This window comes from Lates calcarifer, linkage group LG15 (assembly GCF_001640805.2).
Source record: "Lates calcarifer isolate ASB-BC8 linkage group LG15, TLL_Latcal_v3, whole genome shotgun sequence".
NCBI classification, from domain to species: domain Eukaryota; kingdom Metazoa; phylum Chordata; class Actinopteri; family Centropomidae; genus Lates; species Lates calcarifer.
In genome coordinates, this window is record NC_066847.1 from 8241368 (window position 1) to 8262749 (window position 21382).

General features: G+C 41.1%; 3 protein-coding genes across 8 annotated transcripts; 2 read left to right on the plus strand and 1 right to left on the minus strand.

The window, feature by feature from the left end:
• The first annotated feature begins 179 nt into the window (after nt 1–179).
• lin28aa (lin-28 homolog Aa) lies at nt 180–12757 on the plus strand. Of its 3 annotated transcripts, none has more exons than XM_018698711.2 (4): nt 180–420; nt 1297–1469; nt 5608–5792; nt 8611–12757. In XM_018698711.2, the coding sequence occupies exons 1-4, from the start codon at nt 411–413 to the stop codon at nt 8828–8830; spliced, it is 588 nt and encodes a 195-aa protein (XP_018554227.1). In that variant the 5' UTR covers nt 180–410; the 3' UTR covers nt 8831–12757. The 3 variants fall into 3 exon arrangements, with proteins under 3 accessions (XP_018554227.1, XP_018554221.1, XP_018554235.1); XM_018698705.2 differs by lacking the exon at nt 180–420 and adding an exon at nt 529–828; XM_018698719.2 differs by lacking the exon at nt 180–420 and adding an exon at nt 890–1103.
• An 802-nt stretch (nt 12758–13559) lies between these two features.
• mecr (mitochondrial trans-2-enoyl-CoA reductase) lies at nt 13560–16877 on the plus strand. Its single transcript, XM_018698643.2, has 10 exons — nt 13560–13896; nt 14455–14552; nt 14681–14812; nt 14899–15042; nt 15186–15288; nt 15593–15695; nt 15792–15865; nt 15965–16025; nt 16119–16191; nt 16290–16877. The coding sequence occupies exons 1-10, from the start codon at nt 13700–13702 to the stop codon at nt 16451–16453; spliced, it is 1149 nt and encodes a 382-aa protein (XP_018554159.1). The 5' UTR covers nt 13560–13699; the 3' UTR covers nt 16454–16877.
• Nucleotides 16878–16904: 27 nt separating this feature from the next.
• On the minus strand, nt 16905–21292 carry smpdl3b (sphingomyelin phosphodiesterase acid like 3B). 4 transcript variants are annotated; one of them, XM_018698598.2, is made up of 9 exons: nt 21063–21292; nt 19974–20042; nt 19632–19845; nt 19261–19358; nt 19024–19167; nt 18751–18920; nt 18131–18311; nt 17809–17942; nt 16905–17663 (listed from the first exon to the last, which is right to left on the minus strand). In XM_018698598.2, exons 1-9 carry the CDS (start codon nt 21094–21096, stop codon nt 17301–17303), a joined length of 1407 nt encoding a protein of 468 aa, XP_018554114.1. In that variant the 5' UTR covers nt 21097–21292; the 3' UTR covers nt 16905–17300. The 4 variants fall into 4 exon arrangements, with proteins under 4 accessions (XP_018554114.1, XP_018554105.1, XP_018554122.1 ...); XM_018698589.2 differs by having other exon boundaries at nt 19974–20096; XM_018698606.2 differs by lacking the exon at nt 21063–21292 and adding an exon at nt 20527–21024.
• Between the last annotated feature and the right edge of the window lie 90 nt (nt 21293–21382).

Sequence of the window (21382 nt, forward strand, 5' to 3'; positions counted from 1 at the left end):
CATGTTTTATACAAAACAAATTCTATTCTTGGAAATAAAATTGGGGCTATAAATCACAGCACTTGTAAATTCTTGAGGTCAATGAGAACAAAAGATGGGCTGGAAGTATTATTATATATATGAGTGTCTAGGCCTATAAAGGCCCTATATATTAAGAAATTTCCTTTGAAGTGATTGTTCGCTTCCCATATTTGGGCCCTTGCATCACACAATATATGCATTTTAATCTCCAGGGACTGTAATTGTGAATCACGTGGACATGACCGAGAGTGTGGGGGGTTTGTCGGATTGGAAATGGTCATTTGTATTGACCAACAGAGCTGACCACTGCAGGGGAGCGAAAAACGCGTTTCAGTAAACAAAGACAGACGCGGCAGCGGTGAACACTGGGAGCAAACTGGCCCTCAAACATGGCAGAAGGTATGTTTGGAGTTTTTTCTTGGGGGTTATCTCTGTGAATAGTTGAAGTGGTTTCTGGAGGGGCTGGGTTTCCTTGCATTGTCTTTGAGGATTTTTTTTTTTTTTTTTTTTTTTTTTTTTTGGAGGTGGGGGGGACTCTTCAGTTTTAAAAAAATCTGCCCGGTGACCCCCTCACCCCACCCCTTATTGTTTAGGGGGAATAGGTTGCCAGCCCTCTTTTGTTTACCCCCCTCTCCCGCTTTCCCTCTCGCTGCGCAGCTTCTGCTTTTCACAGCATTTTGCATGAAAGTGGCGATCTGTGAGGATTACCCAGTTTGAGGGTTAAAGAGGATACTGTAGCTTGGGTGCTAATTTTGACTCAAGGCAGAACTGAAGACATGGGCTCCGTTTCTAACCAGGAATTTCCAGGTTGAGTAACAAAATAAGCTGTTCCTTTTTTTCCTTCCAAAAGAGAAAAAAAGAGTTGATGAAGTTGTTCTCTGGTGGACTGTCTATCTGATTGCAATGGCACATTTTCCAGTATTGTTCACACACGTGATCTGAAACCCGGGCATTAAACGCTCTTTAGAAATTCTGACAACATGCAGCCCCTGAGATCACTTATTTTACACAAACTCGTGGCATGCTCACTGAAAAAGAATGCGGCCGATTTTAATCGGAATTAAGCCAAAAACACAGCCTAGGTTTGTTACTTGTGTTTTCGTTTCATCGATTTGTATTGATTAGTGATGCAGCAACGCGAGAGAAAGAGAAGGAAACTTTTCGGCTTTTAAACCTTGCTTACATTTAGTTTCCTTTGGGGAGGAATAAGTGCCTTTAAGACACTCATTCCTCGACAGTTGAATTTGTGTAACTTTAACACACTTCTCGTTGCAGGGGTGTGTAAGACCGAAGAGGATGAGGGACCGAGCACCGAGGAGGATTCACAGTCTTTCCACGGGGTCGGCGTGTGTAAATGGTTCAACGTCCGCATGGGTTTCGGGTTCCTGTCCATGACCAACCGAGAGGGAGTGCCACTGGACGAACCGGTCGATGTGTTTGTCCATCAGGTAGGATGGGACACATCTCCTCAGGGTGGCTGAAAATGTAACTTGTGTAGCGCAAGGCAGCACTGCTGTTCCTCCAAGTTGATAACACCCTAGCACTGCAAATATACAAATACATCTAGGTCTTTACCTTTCCCCAAGCAAGCCAAAATTTCCTGCCAGGAGGAGCGAAATCGCTCCAACTATTTCCAACGCAGTTTAATTAATTTAGGATTTTTATTCCCAACCTAGTGGGCTACAAGCTGCACTGAATCACTAATTTAGGAGTAAAAAATACGAGAATAAAAAATGCATTGTGCAGTGAAAACAAGAGGGGATTCTAATGTGTTTCATTAAAATGAAGCTAATGAGTGATATATACATTAAGCTGGTTTAGACTGATGGTTTCTCTGCAGTGTGGTGGGTGATTGTCACTGAGAGCGCTGCGGGCCTCCCTCGTGGTATTCTTAGAGGGACACTGGTACAATGTGATAGAGAGATGGAAGTGTGGTCAGAGCTTACACACCTTAATAGGCTGACATCAACGCTTATGGGATAAATGCATGGTAGGCTATAGATCATAGAGCGTGATGTTTGAGCTGCATGAAAACTGGTGCTTTAAGGAAACTGATTCCCTAATGAGGCCGTGGGCAGTCGATATTTGTTCACTTTAAAATATGATGACTGGATTTTATCTTCTGCCATTCCTCGGTGTGTGTGATGACAAGGTGGAAGCTTTTAAAACAATTCAGTTTATTTGAGGTAATAGATTTACGTCAATGAAGTCATCACAGTATAGCCAGGATAACTGAACACTCCTTTTAAGGTCAAACACACCAAGATCAGGCAGCTTTTATGATCAGCGCTTTTTCTGGTATTTTTCAGGAGGCTTAATAGAGAACAATTACTTAACATATATCTATGTAAAACAGTCTTTGAGTACTTTGACTGAGGGCTGTGAAAATTGCCAAGCTTTTGGATAAATGTGGCTGCAGATTTTGTTTTACAGCTGGAAATGTTCTAATGAAATATTTCATTCTGTATTTGAGGTTTTATTGTTTCCCTCTCAGGTTGACTTCTCAGTTCATCCTGGTTCACCCACTTTTTTAAAGGTGGTGATGGTGAGGTAGGATGTATAAGGATAAGGAGGTGGGGGTACGCTTCCCTCCTACTTCCCATGTGAGTGAGTGCCTCAGTTGCTGTCTGATAAGATAAAGGCTTAGCATGTGAATGTGAGGAGTCCCCACTAGCTGCTCATTCACCTCAAGGTTCCTGTCATAAAGTGATTAAGGGCTCTTTGCTGTCTGCTCAACCCCCTCTCTGTGTGTGTGGTAATGTGTTGTACCAGCAAAAAGGGGATCTCGGGTTTTACTCTAGGTAAATTTTCTTGTCCACACACCTCCATGTCATCACTTTCCAAGGCCTCCAGCTGTAGGGACATTTCTCTACCAAAGTGCATTTTCTTTTCTAAAGATTTAGCTTTTAAGATTTAGCTACAGATACATCCATTTAAGAGGGTCTGTTGTCTGCAGTTGAGTCTCATTAGTTTGCATGTTCTTGCACTCGACCAGCTCTGACTCGTTTCTGTTTCCCTCCAGTGTGTCTTCTGGTTGTGATGATGCATATAGAGATTTAATTGTTCTGAGGAACAGTTGTAACTGAAATATTGTTTGAGTATACACAGGAAGTTGGTGCCTGATTAGTCATTTTGCAAACCAAAATATGAGTTCAACAGGGGATAGAAACTTTTAGTTCAGTGCTACAGCAGGTAAAGAGAGATTTTAAAGAAATTAAGAAGTGGTTGGTGTCATTAGAGATTTAATGCCAGCTGCTGCTTAAAAACTCCAGTCCAGTGTGCAAAACCTTGTGTGACATGAAAACATGTTGCTCCAGAAAAGTTGTAATGTTGTTTTACCTGAGCAATAACATGACCGTGATTGTTCTTATTTCATCCACAAGAAAACCAATGATTTACTCCCCCCCGTGCCACTAGAAAAGTTAGACACACATGTCAATGATGGATGTACATGGGTTGTAGCAAATGTAAAGGTCTTAGCCCTAAAATTAGTGGCCACGTGTCAAGGAAAATTAACTCCCAGGGTCCAGTGGCCTTTGTGCAGGTGGACAATAGAGCTATGCATCTGAATGAAGCACCCCTCGGCCGTGACCGAGCCCCTCTTTGTCTCAGCAGCACTCCTGCTATTCTCTCTCACTGCTCTGATGTCTTTCTCTCCCTCAGCGGGCTTCCAGACACATTCTGGACAGAGTTTACAGCAGAACTCCACTAATTAATAATTCTTCACCATCAGGTCATTCATCCGAGTGAAAGAGCCCCACTCTGATCCTGTACCTGTGCGTGTGTGCATGTGTGTGTTAATAATCTGATGGTGGGCATGTGGCTTGAGATGGTCCGTTATGGGGGTGGGGAAGGTCACACATGGGAGAGGAAGTGGGTTAACGGTCACCATAGAGGCCTGATGGGATTGGGGCTCTGCGAACGTCCATGTCGCCACTCAAATGTCATGGCTCACCAACTGTGTTACCTCGCTGCTCAGGACTTTGTAGCAGATGCTCAACTGCGAGTAAACATTGTAGGATTAGAGAAGATGGGGTTTTTGTTGTTTTGTTTTTCACAGCAGAAGGCATTGCTAGTTTGCAACTCACTACACCACTGGTTGTGTCTGTAACAATTCCAACATAAATTTGGGGTTCTGAAGTATCCTAATTGGTTGATTGATCTGAAGCTGTATCTTCAAGATTAACTTCTTATATCTTTGTAAATTATAACCTGTACCAAAGGCATCTCCTGTTGGATATGGTTTAAAATGCAGCAACAGCAAACAGCATGCTTTGAGAAGCTCAGTTTGATTCCTGTTGGTTTTGGCAAATGTAGACTGCAGACTCATAACTGATAGATAGACGTGACTTTGCTTAAAAATGAAAGAAAATGGGATTAACATCTATCCAAACAAACCTGCTTCATCATGGAGCTTTCTTCCTATGTCAACAGTCTGTGGTGGCTGTGACGATTTAATCACTCAGTCACACCAAGGGAGTTTTAGAGAGGGGTTTCCCATGTTGTGTTAGCCAGTCTCCATATTTTATCCTCAAAACCACACCACACCTTCCTGTCCTCTTTCCTTTCTTTGGCAATCGGAAATGTTTTTTGACAAAACACTTGTATCAAGAGGGATCTTCTCCAAGGTCACCTCAGGTGAACATTGTATGAATATGACGGTAAGCAGAAGGCTAGGGTTATGGTTTACTTTTAATATGTTCCAACCACCCATTCCATTGTTGTTCCATTGTTGATAAATTAAGCTTCCTCTATGATGTTGCTCACTAAACACGTTTCTTTTACAAAAAAAGATGTCACATATTCAAGCACTCATATCAAAGGGATATATCAATCATTTGTGCTTTCCTTCAGCTTTTATCTTCCATGTCTTTCTGCCAAACAACTATCCAAGGAATGTCACCCTGACCCCCAACCTCCCAGAGAAGCCACGCTGCCTTCTCACCCCACCCCCAGCACTAACTCCTGCATCCTGCAGTTTAGGGTTAGTGGTGGTGGTCAGTGTGTTAGTTGAGCTATGTGATGTGGGTGGGATGAGGGGTGGGGGTGGGGGCAGCAGTGTGGAATGCTGTTCCTACAAAGGAGGGAGGGGGTGGGGGTGAAGGTTATCCTCATCAGGTTTACCACTCAAACACAGCAAAAAGACAAAGTAGCATTAAGGCAACAGTGCATTTATTTATGCAGAGCAGCATGTGTGCAAACTGCTCAGTAGAGTGGGAACAGCAAGCTTTGTAGTGCTTGTGTATTTATCAGCTGAGATATAATGATCATCTTAAAATACCAGACACCTGATAAGCACTATCAGACTCTGATGGTATCACAGTGAAGAATGGGTGGGTGTTTGTGGGGGGGTAATTTGGTCACTGGTGGTGTAATATGGCAGGATTTAAAAAAAAATCTGATCATCACTACATATAGTATATTTGCAATGGGGCAAAGATTTTAATATTTTTCACCCCTCTGTAATTTGACTCTTTCAGTGTTACCTATCATGAAGTACGAGGCTTTGCACACCACAGAACTGGAGTTCCCCAACCCTCTAACAATAATCTTGATACTGAATCTTCTTCCAATGTTTCCCTTCAGAGCAAGTTGCACATGGAAGGCTTTCGCAGCCTGAAGGAGGGCGAGGCGGTCGAGTTTACGTTCAAGAAGTCATCAAAGGGCCTGGAGTCTCAGCGAGTCACAGGACCAGGCGGCATCCACTGTGTGGGCAGCGAACGACGACCCAAAGGCAAGAAGGTCCAGAAGCGACGTTCAAAGGGAGACAGGTAAGCAAGAATGGACTGGGAGAAAACAGAAAAGACATTTTCATTTTTGCTCCTTTTAAAATATATCAGTGGCAGATACAGCTGAAAATGAGTGATATAATTGCCTCTGTGAGACGTTGTAAATTAATACACCTCATTATTCTGTCTTTCTGCTTCATTTGATGCAAACCCATGAACACCGGAGGGCATTTTGTGAAAAATCAAACTGGAGAACTGTAAAATAATTAAATCCAAAACCAAAGGCTGCTAACAGTCCATTATAACAAATTTCACACACTAAAATATACAGAAAGGATCTTAGTCACTGTTCCCAGTGGCAATTTATGGAGATCTGTTTCCCAGATCTCCATAAATTGTCACTGTTCTGTGAAAACTAAAAAATTAATGTTTTCATCTTTGTGATACTGCATTTTTCAGATAATTCAATGGGCTTTCAAAAGTTTTATTTTGCTTAAGGAATATACAGCCCTTAAAGAAACACATTATATATTAAATCAGAAAATCTGGAAGTACATGGTTTTCATTAGACAGTGACAATTCATAGATCTTTACATTAGGGATTTTAAAAGCACAATAGCTCAACAGTCTACAAACAGTCATTGTTGTGTCCACTTTGGATCATATATACAATGGTGTTTTAGTTTCTCCCCATTTTCCGTCCTCTTCCTCGACCCCCACCTCTAGCTGTAGCAAGGGTCACACCAGCAGGCTTGATGTGTGACCTGGATCAATAACTGTTTAAATCTGCTAGCCCCAAGTGAATTCACACCCAATGACTCTCTCTCTCTCTCTCCCTCTTCCTAAACCTCCTCTACCAATGTGATTTGTAGCTCACAAAACAAACTGATAATCCAAAAATCAAAATTTAAATAACATAAGCATTAATCGACAAAAGTTCTGAGTTTGTCCTCCAGAGCTTTTTTGTTTCTACTTGACATTATTGTTAAAAGGTCTTTGATGCTGCAAGAAAAATAATATGCCAGCAAAAGTAGGGATTTTCATTTGCACAAATAAGAGCTAATTTCACGAATCCAGGTCCTGTAGAAGTTGCAAAAAGAAGTAAAGGCAATAAAATCCCTCCAAGTGAAAGGGGGGGAAAAAAACAAAAGAGCTAAGGGGGCCTTGATTTTTGGGTCATTCTTTGAATATCAATATAGCATGGGGTTAGAGGTGTATCAACTTCTCCCCCCTGTCAGTTGTGATTAGAGCCAGAGAGTAGTCAGTGTGAAAACAGAGATCATTACTGCCTCAAAGAGTCCTGGGAGGCTTGCTGTGGTTCAATAACTCACTCTAGACCACACTGATCCATGGTTAAGATATTGTTCCCCTGCAGCATATTTCATAATGCAACATAGGATGGTGTTTCGTGGATTTAGGTGTGATTGATCGATCATAATTATTGCCAATATTGCCGATAGTTAGATGTCTGTTGGACAGGAGTTAACAATCTCATGTTTAATTCCAGTTCTTGGTTTTGGGTTCCGGTTTTGCCTTTGCCGCTGTTTTTCAGTCCATGTTTCATAGACCACCTTTGTGAGTGTGTGTATATGACTGAGGGAAGGGAAAAAGCTCCTGTCCATTTAATTGATAACAGATGCAAGAGCCTGGGCAAGGGGGTGAAAGGTCACTGTTGTCATGGTAACAGTGTATGAGTAAATGCAAGAGAGCTGGGGGCTGGGATGGGATTGGGGGTTAGAGGACTGAGGAGAGGGTGGGAGGGTCAGGGTTCAGAGGTCATTACTGCAGCTTTTTAGACAAAGGGGCCACTTCCCCTTCCCTCCACTTGCCTCCCGATGGATGCTGATGTAGGGAGCTTCTGTGATGTAACAGTATAGACCTCAACACCACCCCTTACGGCTACCTCTACAAAGCCGCTCTGACCCCTCTGCAGTCGCCTTGTCCAAAGCTCATCTGCTGCTTTGGTGGTGACAGGGGGTCCGCAGTGGCACACACTGACCGATGTACGCCCACCACCCATCTGTCTCCCGCCCCTGCACGCGTGGCCATTCTATAGATTATGTTTGAAGAGACATGGCCAATGACACCCCTGATGGCTCCTGTGGACCCCTCATGGTGTTCATTTCTAAAGTTCAATGCTGATGAAACGGATGCCTTACACAATAGAATCCAACGGGAAGCTTTTGGCAGTGACAAACTGACAAATAGGACAAGCTGTTCACTATAGCTCAGATAATACTTGCCATAGTAACCATACGAGGTCCAATGAAAAATAAGAGCCCTGACCCTTAAATCTTGCAATTCTGTTTTTTGCTTGATTATCAACCCCTTTCAGAATCTCCTACTTACCTGAAATGCTGCTAGTAAGAAAATGTCATAACTTTTAGTTAAAATTTTGACCACTTAAAAAATATTATGTCATTTTGAGATGTTCAACATGGGGTGCTCCGTTAAGAGCAGTGTGGTTGTGACCTGAAATGCCCTTGGAAGATTTATGACCAAATGCAAACTTGTCACTCCTGGTGAACTGTTGCCATCTAGTGGCAAACAGGTGCAACTTAAAGTCAACCTCAACTCAGAAATGAGTTGTGTTACTTGTTACTTCATTTGGATGTTTAAGCTTCAGTGAACATAGAGGAGCATTTAGCAGCAAAAAAGCCAGATATTTCCCTCAGGAGTAAGTGCAGTAAGTGCTAAAACAGAATTAAAGGAGAGTGAATATTTGACTCACATTTGCCAGGTGACCAGAAACATGACTCCAGAGGAATGCTATTATGATATGGCAATGTGGTGTACAAAACTTATTGCCCCCAAGTGCAAGCACACATTATATCTGACTGGATGCTCTCTGTTCTCATAGGTGCTACAACTGCGGAGGCCTGGACCACCATGCCAAAGAATGCAACTTGCCACCCCAGCCCAAGAAGTGTCATTTCTGCCAGAGCATTGACCACATGGTTGCCAACTGCCCAATCAAAGCACAACAGTCCTCACCAAGTTCTCAGGGAAAACCGGCCTCCTTGAAAGGAGACGAGGAGGAGCACAGCCACTCGGCACCACCTCCTGAGACCTCCGATTAAAAGAGTAATCGTGCAACACTGATGCTGGGGAAGCACAGAGGCCAATCAAAGTGCTTTGATGGAGGGATGGGACACACTATCCCCTTCACCTGTTGAAGCTGCTTTTGGAACTACCTCAGGTTTAAAAAATTGCTCATGAAGAATGTTGCTGAAGTTTTTTTATGTTTGTTTTCATTTGGTGTAACACTCAGGAATACTGCTGTATTATTGCACTCAGGACGCTTTCTAAATGTATGAATCACTGCTGGTTTTTGAGGGATTTGAGATTGTAGTGAGTACTGCCACATAACGGATTATCTTGATAAGTTTTTCTAGAACCTGCGTTTTTTATAAATGGGATTCTGTGCCTCTCCTGTGGGCAATATTCCTCTTGCTTTTGCATAATAGTCAGTGTTTTTAGTGTGGAACTACACTTTTGCTGCCTTACCATTTAGTCTTCTTCCTGACTGTTACACCTCACTATCCGACAAGGCAGAGATTTGACAGTTAGAACCTCTGTAATGAATGTTAGCTTGCATATGGCATGGGGATCGGGAGGGTTCGTGAAAATGTGTGGGATGGGCTTAAGGGTATAGCTATAGGCAATTTATTGGCATCTGCCAGTATTGCAAATGACCATCCAGTTTTCCTGGGGCCAAATGAATGTCGGACCATAAGTGGTTTCCAGCTTTTGGTCAGAGTTATTTTTTTTGCCATGTCATTGTTTTCAACCAGTGTTTTGCTGGCTGTCTAAAGGTGCACGGTCTACCTCATTGGTGTATGTTTGGTCTGCTACTAAAATTGTCATCTTAACTGCTGATGGTAAACCAAATATTTTCAGAATACAGCTTGGGAGATGGTGATTTGAATTGGGATTAAATCAAATCCTTTGCACTCTAGTATTCATGCAGGATTGCCATTAGTTGTAATATACCTCCTTAAAGAGTAACTTAACGCTTCCTGAAAAGTTTGTTTTTGCTGACATCCAGTGGTTGAGCTTTTCATCTTCCTGAAGTGATGTACATGTGTACTTCAGGATCCCCTGAAATCTTTCCTCAGCTAACCCCCTCACCTGGCACACCTGACCAGTTGCTGCATGAAGTAAGAATGAATGTCAGATTGTTGGTTTGGAACAATTATGGAAATAGTTAGACACAGTCCCTCCAATTCCGAATTTGGAAAGGTGCGAAGGGAGGGATGTTTCCTTTGTTTTTCGACAATCCAACAGGCACTTCTGATGGAGTATACTGGCCATTTAAATCTCTGGGAACTAAATCTGGTCAGGTGTGGCCTGTTGTACTTCGGTCTGTGATGTAGCATGGTACTATAGCCTGATGCTACATCACAGCTGCACAGACTGTGGAAAAGAAACACTATTTGGTAGGGACAGTGAGATCGTTAGACTGGCCACAGTTATTCTTTGAAGTCTCAACCAGAGTGTAAAATGCCGCTTTTCAGTCTGGTGTTATATCACTCTCTTACCTTTATGGGAGCCGGAAGCATTATTGTGGTCAACTCCATAAAATGAGTATATTCTCATTTTATTGGCTGCTGTGTGAACTGCTGCTTTATTATTACCTCAACATGGATTTGATAGAATTCCAACCAATATGATACTAAACTGGTTACATGTACAACATAACTTCTAATAAGATACTTGACCTGGACTTAGGTACTGAGGGGTCCAGCTAGCTCTCCTCTTGATACTTGAATAAAATGAGGCAGAATCAGACATGATATTGCCAGTGGGAAGGCTGGTGTTTTTGTTTATATCCAGTGTGATCCATTTCTAGGTAGTTATTTAAGACATTACCTCCCTATGACCCTTTAGTAGGGTAATAGTTCAGGAACACCAAGCCTGCACGGAGGAGCTTGTAGAACTAGCTAGCTAATCAGCATTTTACTCCCATTTTACAGGAGAAGCTGACGAGACTTTTACACCCAATTAATATATATGTAAAATTATTCTAAAGCCTTTTTAAAAGAAAATCATACTACTTATTTATTTTCATCCAAGAGTGCTGCAGCTTCTCCTGCTCCTGTTGAAGCCTCTCAGCAATGAATGTTTGATTAGACATCAGAAAACTGCCAAATGTCATTCAAAGATACCCATGACTTAAGAATATATTTGGGTAACACATATTTAACATCTAGGTACTCGTACATATGTGCTTGATAAATCACTGTTCTTAATGATCCAGTGCAGTTTATAAGTAACAGTAATATTGCAATACAAGAGTAACAATATACAGTACAAACTATACAGATACATAGTATTATGAGGACTGAGTCAAACTGTGAGTTTCTTTTATTTTCTTTGGTTTGTATGATTTTTTTTTTCTATTTTTGTGTACAATGAGTCTTTCAGTCGAGAGGTACATTGTTATTCCTATCTATGCCAAAACCAATGCAATGTTACTCTGCACTAATCATGTGTAAGATGCATTAATTTCTTTTTTATATTCAGTTTAATCGCTTTTGAATATATGTTCCATATTTTATATTATATTTTTTATAGTTTCATATACCGCATAGAGTCAGTTACTGGTTGGACAAACAAAATACCTCCACTCTTAGTCTCATCTCAGGAAATGCCAATCTGAACACTCAGGGAATACTTCAGATTGTTTGGAAAGAGTCAAAGAGTGGTTATTTAAGACAAAAGTGGGATTAATTGCTCATCTGCGTGACATTTAACAGAGGACAAGGGTGCCAAAGTAAAATGGGCTTGGTAGTGTCTGCATTAGAATGTCCTGGAACTATTCTTAATTTAAAAAAAAAAAAGATTTTGTGAAAAAAGCAATGATTACAAATGCTAAACTGTTATGATTGAGATTTACAAGCCTTTTGACTCAACTTTCCATGCACCTAATGTGATGATGTTCTTTATATTTTCTCCTCTTTCACATAACATGCCATGATTATAATATGATATGAAGAAAATGTTCCACTATTATTGTAATTTTTTTCCTCTATAATCGTTGTAGATGGGGATGTAGTAGAATATTGTAAAAGGGATTGGGGCTGATAGTATATAATCCGGGGTTGTCTCATCTCAACACATGGCCGATACTTGGTGTTTCAGACTATCAATGCTTATGACAAAAAGAATGTGTCATGGATGAATTAACACTCAAATCTTGTTTCATACTCTACTTTAAGGTGGTGTTTTCATATGTTTTCCAAGTTTAAAGGTTGCATTAAAGGTTGTTTCGATAATTCCACTCAGGATATGAAAAGGACAGAAAGATTGTTTTGTTACTGTAAGTGCTCTGATTAGGTGGAAGGATTTACTTTTGTTCATCCATTTCTGAATACTTTTTTTTTTTAAATACCTGAATCCACTGAATACCTCACCTGTCAAACTCTAACTGGTGATTCTGACACCCACTATTTAGATAAAGGTTGAATGAAAGTGTTGTATTGTAATGTTTGCAATATTCTGCTGTCCTTAGTGATATTTGCAAATAATAATTTGGAAATTTAAATCCATGACTTTCTGATTGCAACAAACCTGTTTGACCCCCTCAGTGGTGTGTTATTGTGATTTGATTGTCAGGTGTTAGATGGGTTAGATACCTTGAAAATCGAAGGACCTGTAAGACTATGTGCTCAGGGTAACATTTGAAGCACATCAAAGCATTCTGCATCACAGTATGCTCTATGTGTGCTTTTCATGGTACATCTTGTTTGTGACCATCAGCCATTTAATTTGTGATGTTTGTATCTTATCAGGTAAATGGCTAGAGCTACTTCCAAAAATGTGCATTTATTACTGATGAATGTATCAATGTTTACTGCCATAAACCTACAATTATCTTGATCTCAGGCAATTTAATGGCTAGTTTGTCAATGATGAGCAGCATGTAGGCTTTTCAAAGCATTACTGTGATTATGTTTCTATATGTAAAGATCTGCTCCATTTCCTAATAAATATGTCAATATTCACGTGTGTTTTTTATGTATTTTTACTTTTAGAACAGAGTCTGCTTAAAATCCAGTCACTAACTCTGTATTACATCATTAAATAAATTTGTAAAACAGTCATGAGGGAAATATTCAGATCCTTAAATTAGTAAAAGTAACAGTAGCACAACATAAAAATACTACATTATAAAGAAAGGGTTTTCAATTCAAAGAAACAGTTTATTCAGACATTGTAAGATGTTCCTTTTCATATACATTCATATATACATCTATTTTTTCACCTACATGTATGTGCATAATATATATACAGATATAACACGATAATGCTGACCACTGTTCATTCAGCTTTGTTGTCGTTATTCTTAGCCCTATATCTATTCCTTTCTATATCTTTGAATTGCTGCTGGATCTGGGTGTAAGTACATTGACAACAAGAAAAAAACAAAGATAAATTCCTTGTGTGTGTACACATGCTTGGCCAATGAAGCATATACTGATTCTGATAAAATTTTGTGCTATGCTATAGTCATCTGACTTAAAGAAGAAATACATAGGGTGTGAACACCTGACAAAACAAGTTCACAGCCTCACAGTGTTGCATTACACGAAGTGAAATACCAAAGAATACAATCAATTCCTCTTTTTTCTGCCTGGTGACCCCTGGTGCCTGACCTCTGCCCAACCACCGCTCCAAAACCTAAAGTAATATACCATGGTTCTTTATATACAGTCATTGGTTCTACCCATAATACATCCATGGTTCCTCCCTCATAGCGGCGTACCGCCTTTCTCCACCAGGGGCGCTGTTCTCTGTTTATATTCTCAATGACACAACTTCAGGGGTAAACTCAAACATGGCCGCACAGTAGAGGGAATGCTAGCAAAACTCACAGCGCACTTGACAAGTATTACTGAATAGTGGCGTCACTTTTTTCTTATTTTGACGTTAGAACCTGTGTCGCGATGTGGCTGCCTCTTCACACGGTCTGTTTAAGGAGCCAGACAACCTGCAGAAGAAGCTTCACAGCTGCTCTTTTAAAACTCTCAAGACACGGGGATAATGCTAACGTTTCTCACTTCAGTCATTCAGCTAGACTTTCTGCACAAACATGCAAGGCACTTCTGTACAGAAGACACGGAGACCCTTCTCAAATCGTTAAGTAAGAGCGTCTGTATAAATAAACGTTTAATTCATCTTTTTTGCGATAGTAATATGTGACTTTCTCTCACGGTTTCATAGAAAATGTCAATGCAGCGGCCGTGTGCTGCCCTTTTAATGGAGATGGTGCGGTTAACCAGACAAACATTTGTCATATCAAGCAGTTAGTCTTCATAGTCTAAGTGTTTCATGTTAGGAAATTGAAAAATACGGCTTGAAAACACCTCTGATAAAGAATAAATCTCACCTTTTTGTTGCTTGTCCAGGTAAGTTTTAGTGCAGCGCCTTCTTCGTCTTATTGTTTTGCACCAAGTCGGAATATACTCTTTACTGCCCCCTGAGGTCGGAGGGAGCAAAAGACCCACTGGCCACTAAGGTGACATTTATGCTTGATCAGAAGTTTTTCCATACCATATTTTTAGGTTTATCAGAGAAAAAACTTCAAGGATGAAAACTTGTCATGTCATGTTCGGTCATTTGTTTTGTCTAAAACTCAGTGGTGATCAATTTTACAGTGACATGAAATAGAGAAACGCTAAAATACTTTTCTGGTTGCCAGGTTGGAGGAAGTAGATCTGCCCCTCATAGGTGCGAAGGATGTCCTGGTTAAAATGCTGGCAGCCCCAATCAACCCATCTGACATCAACATGATTCAAGGTAATCAGTTAGTGGCCTAATTTAAACACCGCTATACCAAGAGGAACAGAATAGCAGTGAAACAGAACATAGTATTTATTTTTTTGGAAGGATGAAGACCACTTGTTTATCTAACAGTGTTTTTTTAGGCACCTATGCCATCCTGCCCGACCTCCCAGCTGTTGGGGGCAATGAAGGGGTGGCCCAGGTCATAGAGGTGGGCAGTCAGGTGAACTCCCTCAAAAAAGGAGACTGGGTCATCCCAAAAGACGCTGGTCTAGGTAAATTACACCTTGAATTACATGACTGAGACCACAGGTTCACAGTTATGTCTCAACATGAATTTTCTGATTTTGTGTGTGAGCAGGGACATGGAGGACAGAAGCAGTGCTAGCTGAGGACAGTGTCATCTCACTACCAAATGACATTCCTCTGTTGTCTGCTGCCACACTGGGGGTAAACCCCTGCACTGCCCTCAGGATGCTCTCTGACTTTGAAGATCTTAAGCCAGGTAAACAGGTCCACACACAGGGCTATAACATTATTATCAATCACACATACAGGGGCAGACATATGAGGAGTCAACAATGGATGAATGAAACTTTTTGCCCCCTGCTTGTTGAAACTCTCAGTAATAATATGTTGTATTTTCAGGAGATACAGTGATCCAGAATGCAGCCAACAGTGGAGTTGGGCAGGCTGCCATACAGATTGCTGCTGCAAGAGGAATAAACACTATCAATGTCGTCCGAGACAGGTTAACTCAGTCACACTACACTAAATCTGAAATTACACAGTTTTATAGCTATTTTGTGTAAATAAATGACTACAGTTCCACTTCAACTCTCTTTTCTGGCCCAAACCTCCATGTTTATCAAGTCCTACTGGGAGAATAGTTTTAGCCCTCTTTGGCTCAATTTATCAGTCTGTCCCTGAAGGCCATCTGACTATGAGATAGTGGGGTCTTTTTCTTCAGGAGTAACAGAGAGAGTTTTTTTTCTGTGTGTGCGCTAAAATTTATTACTGTAATGAACTTCTTCATTGTGTTTTTCCTTTCAAAGGCCAGAGTTCACACAGCTCAGTGATAGGTTGAAGGCCATGGGAGCAACTCATGTGATCAAAGAAGAGACGCTGAGGCGGCCTGAGATTAAGGAACTGTTCAAGGTCTGTGGCTGGGAAGACCGCTTTATACAGTATATCTGGTTGTTTGCTTTTGCCTATGACTGCAATAACACAGTCTTTGTGCTTTTTTTTAATAAGACGTGTCCAAAGCCGAAACTGGCATTAAATGGAGTCGGAGGCAAGAGTGCAACAGAGCTGCTCCGTCATCTACAGTGAGGATGCTCAGTAATCTTTGTTAACATGATACAAACATCCTTACACTGCAGAGAAAAGCTGTTCATAAAATTCTTTTTTTTTTTTTTTTATTCCAGGGTTGGAGGTTCCATGGTGACATATGGAGGGATGGCCAAACAGCCAGTTACTGTCCCTGTGGTAAGATGAAACCTGCTGTGTCCTCCCAGATTTAACTTTACATTTCACAGAGACGTCATTTCTCAGTACACTCACTAAGCTTGGTCTCTCCAGAGTGCTCTTATTTTCAAGGATGTGAAGGTGCGGGGATTTTGGGTCACACAGTGGAAGAGAGATCACTCAAATGGTGAGTCGGCATGGAGTTACCTCTTTTTGTAGATCAGCATACCCAAATGAGTCTTTGTAAATTAATTTAATAAAAAACTCTTTTAATTTTCTCCTCAGATGAAAGGGCGCTTAGAGCCATGCTGGACGAACTGTGCTCCCTCATCCGACAGGGAAAACTGATGGCTCCCGCCTGCACTGAGGTGGGATTCAGAGACTACAGCAAATCTCTTGACACAGCTATGCAGCCTTTCACCTCAGCTAAACAGGTCCTCATCATGTGAACTGACCAGTCTAATCCACAAATCACCAGATCACCAGTCAAGACCATAATATATGAAGTGAAGTGTAACTGCCACAGTATTGTTAATGTCAATCAAATACACTGCACAAGCACATACAGTGCTCAATAAATGTGTCCTCACAGAAGGTTCAAAGTCCCATATCTGTTGTGCTCTGTAGTGACACTGAGTTCCCCCTAGGTTTACTGGCAGTAATCAAAAACTCATTAAATCATTTTATAGTGACAGGAATGATCATAGAACTAAGATAATGCAGCTTTATCTGTTATGTTTAGTAACAGTGCATGGCAGATTTATTGTTGTGGAAATGGTGATATTAGTGATGTATTGATAATCTCTGTTAAAACAACATTCATACAAGTAAGATTGATTTCTGGGTTTATTAAATAGATACAGTAGAGTTTGACACGAAATCTTTTTTTTTTTTGGGGTGGGGGGGTGGGAGGGGCATTTGTCAGTCTGGATGTGATTCAGAACATCACAGGTGCATCACAGCCTCTTAAGCCACAAAAATGTTATGTAGTTTTTTGATTGACTAGAAATGAAGTATTCAACCTGTACCAATAAACCAGGGTGAAGAGGCCGCACCCATGATTGCTAAATCCAAAGGTTGTCTTATCCCTGCTTAATTATATCAAGTGAATGACTCAGTTAAATTACAAATGTCATATAATTTAACACATCACAACACGTCCTGTGAAGCTAACAGTTAAATACTGTCATTTGTAATACTTACATGGCCACAATATATAAAACATTTGATTCTGAATCTAATAACTTCCTGAAGCTCCAGTAATATATGTCAAACATAATCTGTGATAGATGATTATTACCGAGTGGCCAACACCAGACTTACAGCCACAGAGAGGACCGGCAGCAACCCGCTGTAAATTGCAGATGCCCCTTCTTTTTCCAGACAGTGCTCGTACCTCTTGAAGTCCACCTCTCTGGCTGCACACACGTGGTCAACACGGCAGTCACTGTTACACTCGGTCAGGTCGTAGCTGACAGAGTTGAACTCATAGTACTTCTGCAGGTAGCAGGGGTTATTAGCAATGCGCTCCAGAACCTGGTGCATGGAAGCTGGGGAGGCCTCTGGTACTCTGAAGCTCTCAGTTAGGCGGTATTCTTTCTCCCATCGTTCACTGGCCACATTAGCATACGTCAGGTTCAGATAATAGGTCACCACATCCTGAGCATGTTCAAATGAGCGGTTTAAAAGCAGAAACCACAATAAGCGTTACAAGGTTTTTATGGGGGTTGCACATCCTTTTAAAATTCTAGTAGGCTGCATAGTGCAGCTTAGGAATGCTTTTGAACAGAAACTGTACACTTACTTTGACCAGAAGTGTTTGAGTGTCATATTCAAAGACACGAATCCCAGGGTTGTTTGCTCCGTCCACAACTCCAGGGAGTGTTGTTTTCCATGGTGTGACCCCCGGGCTGAGGAACATCACACTGATAGGAGAGTCTGTAGAAATAGAGAGAAATCTCTACTGATTTTCCTAATACAATTTATTTAAGTATGGCATGTGGTCATGTGACATCTTGGCTCTTGATGTGAGAGTCACTGTGCATCTCAGTCAAATCATTCAACACTGATGCAAAACAAGACGACACAGTAGTGGTGGTGGTAGCATCACAATAGTATGACTTTACCCTCTGAGTTGTAGAACATGCGGAAACTATCTGTGTGGTGATGACCAAAGAACTGCCCGAGTATGACAGAATGATGCTTCTGAATTAAATCCAAGTATCGCTGGTTGAATTTAGGTGTAAACCACGGCTTACTTCTCTTCTTCTCAAAGAAACCTGGGGGGACGTGGCCAATGATGTAAACCTGGAGCAGAAACCAATGTAGAGTTAGTAAAATGTTCACTTTCTGAGTTCTACTATTTTAACTGATCAGTCTTTTTCAGGTTGTGGGTTGAACTGGGCCAGAGCAGCCAGAGAAAGCTCAATTCTAGACAGTGTCTGGTTGTGAAAGTTAACTTCTTTCATGTGATAATTACTCATCAAGTACAAGGAATGTGAACTTTAAGTATTATTTGCATTTACCCTGGTAACCAGCATTAAAAAGAGGAACAAGGTACTCATTATGCCCGCACCAAGTGTTTTATTGCTTTCTAGGGCTAAAGTTAAGCATGACAACAAATTTTAAAAAGACATGATAGCAGATAAGAGAAATACCATAGATACCCTATTTTCAATGAGGATGTCTTTACTTTTAAATCTAATTTAAATCCCGTGGCAAAGCAAAGATATACAAGATGATTTGCCTTCTCTTTGTTGTTGGCGGCCTCTGTAAGAACCTGGTCGGCCCAGCTAAACTGGCCCGCTGGGTCGTCCATGTCCTGGGTGAGCTTGTTCTGGTCATAATAGAGGTTGGTGTTGAGGACCAGCATCCTGAAACCTGTTTGATTCAGCAGCTTTTCTGTGTAATATCCACCTGTACAGGAGGAACATTGCAGAAAACCATGACACAATTTGATATGATTCTTAGGAGAGAAATTGTGAATAAGTTTGTAAATATCAGAGGAGGCTCTTTCCACCTTTTTTAAATGTTTCTTGGGACTCTGGATCCAACCAGTCCCGCCACATTTCTGCTGTTTGGTTATAGATGTAGTTTGGGCCTGCAGGAAGCTGGCTCTTAGGGTGGTAATCATGGTTTCCCAAGGCAGAATACACTTTAGTGTCTAAGGAAGGCGATAGAAAACTTCCATCATTAATATTAGTTAATCAACACTAAAACACCAAATACACATGATGTCTCCGGACTTCAAACTTACATGGAAAGACCTTTTTTATGATGTGAGTGAGGTTGCCAATAATGTGCAGCACTGCCTCTTCTCCGAGATCCTCATTGGGTACATGTGGTGTGTCATCTCTGAGAGGCAAAGAACAGGTTGTTCAAAATTGGCTTTTTGTGTATAATTTAAAGATTAAATGCTGTAAGGGGCAGTGATGGAAATGTAGTGAGGATTTCTTGGGCCCACAGCTGAAGAGGGTTCTCTGAAGTAGAGAAAGAATAGCATACAGTGGAGACCCAGGGCAATATGCTTTTAGATGACCAATGACCATACTTATGAAGCTGGACTTGAGACTTAATACAAGTCAGCCAGATTTATTTTTTTTTTAAAATCACTCAGCATAGACATACCCTGTCCACACGATGAAGTCCGGGTCTGGTAGAATATCCTTCATAGCATACACAGAGGAGTTGATCAGATGCCATGGCGAGTCACAAGCATAGTCTCCAAATATCCCCGCATTGGCTGCGGGTCTTTCACCACTTGATGCGCACACCAGCTCAGGGGTGTCAGTCAGTTTGTATGTTGGGTCCCAGTGCAGATCAGTGATGTGCCAGAAGTTCCCTGGGTACAAAACCGTGCGTAATTGCGCACACGAAGTTATTCCAGCACAATGAGGAGGAGTATTCCAAGAAACACATTAATGCTGTGTGTTGAGCTAATGTGGTTATTTTGGTCTCTTGGCTACTCACCTGACAGCGCATGAACCTCTGTGAAAAGGAGACAAGACAAAAGCAGCTTCACTGCGGCCATGCTGAATTCTTGGAAAAAAGCAAAGACCCGACACAAGTCAAGTCCAGGTTTGAGAGGTAAGTCTATAAAGGGCAAAGCAAGATAAGATACAGCTATGACACGTCTTTAGCCTGAAGGTTGCCCATTACTCTGCATGAGAGACACTTCATATGTGGCTCTCTAACTGTGCTGATAACATTTCAAATATAAAACGAACACTTTATCGTAGATAACCGAATATGGGCCACATCTAGTCTATAATAAAGACGTTCAAAAGTCAATGTGAATTTTTTTGAGTTACAATAACTAACCGTTATATTAACCAATTTTTGGAAGCAGGCCCAGAAAACACCCTCTGTAGTAAAAACTGGTAGACTCTGAGACAAAAGAATCTATTTATAGGCTGCAGATTTGAGAATACCATAAAAAGGCATCAGATACAGTAATCCGGGTACTTTCCAAATGAACTATTTTTATGTAGGCTAACGATAAAATAAGTAGATACGCTCTCACATTTGTCCGTAATTGTATCTAAATTTTGAGCTCACAGTAGATCCTACGGGTTCTCTGATCGGTGTGTTAACGTCGTAACGTTTCTATTCTTATTATACTGTAAATAATACACTTTGTATTATCAAGGCAGAGCGAGTCTTTAGGTGCCTATGCTGCCTTCAGGTGGTGCTCGTACTTCTCGAAAACACGTTGTAATTTACAGGTTGCTGTAGAGAATTGACTTCAAGAGGCAAATATCCCTGCTTTGAGTTGATTTTTGAGAACAAAGCGTTGATACGGCAGAGGGGATTTACAAAGTTAATATTAACTCGACATTTTTGAATTCCAAAATTGTTAGTGTAAGTTTGAGGATGTTATGCCAACTACATTTTACTCATCCGTAAATTTCTACTTAGCAGCAAAATGTAGCCACCACTAAAATGTAGCCTAAATACGGATACTGTAGATAACGTTCAACAGCCCCTGCCACATAAGAGTAGATTGTCAAGAAAAGCTAAATTTCCCGGACATGAAGGCAACAAAGCCTGTTAGCTCACCCCTCCGCTCCGCTCCGCTCGTTCGAAAGTTCATATGTAGGCCCCGAGCTTTGCCTTTCAGGCACACTTTCTTCAAGGCTGTGCACTGAATTTAATTGGCTACATCAACCATAATTTCGGGTGACTAGATGAAAAAGTTATAGTTAGTACTTTAGTTGAGAAGTGGACTTGCCAGCCATAGCGACAAAGGCGATATTTAACATACGCTCAGAGAGAGAGAGAGAGAGAGAGAGAGAGAGAGAGAGAGAGAGAGAGAGAGAGAGAGAGAGGACCGCCTGACAAGCGAAAACTAGGGCTGAAACAACAAGCGACAACGTACA

Excerpts from the sequence above, each read along its gene's own strand:
- lin28aa (XM_018698705.2), top strand. The coding sequence starts at position 798 with ATGGGCTCCGTTTCTAACCAGGAATTTCCAG. Across the intron at positions 1,470-5,607 it reads TCGATGTGTTTGTCCATCAG|AGCAAGTTGCACATGGAAGG; the intron begins GTAGGATGGGAC and ends GTTTCCCTTCAG. Across the intron at positions 5,793-8,610 it reads CGACGTTCAAAGGGAGACAG|GTGCTACAACTGCGGAGGCC; the intron begins GTAAGCAAGAAT and ends CTGTTCTCATAG.
- smpdl3b (XM_018698589.2), bottom strand. The coding sequence starts at position 21,096 with ATGAACTTTCGAACGAGCGGAGCGGAGCGGAGGG. Across the intron at positions 20,097-21,062 it reads GAGCGGAGCGGAGCGGAGGG|ACTTACCTCTCAAACCTGGA; the intron begins GTGAGCTAACAG and ends TGCCCTTTATAG. Across the intron at positions 19,359-19,631 it reads GACTTCATCGTGTGGACAGG|AGATGACACACCACATGTAC; the intron begins GTATGTCTATGC and ends TTTGCCTCTCAG.
- mecr (XM_018698643.2), top strand. The coding sequence starts at position 13,700 with ATGTGGCTGCCTCTTCACACGGTCTGTTTAAGGAGCCAGACAACCTGC. Across the intron at positions 15,866-15,964 it reads GAGCTGCTCCGTCATCTACA|GGTTGGAGGTTCCATGGTGA; the intron begins GTGAGGATGCTC and ends TTTTTATTCCAG. Across the intron at positions 16,026-16,118 it reads AGCCAGTTACTGTCCCTGTG|AGTGCTCTTATTTTCAAGGA; the intron begins GTAAGATGAAAC and ends TGGTCTCTCCAG.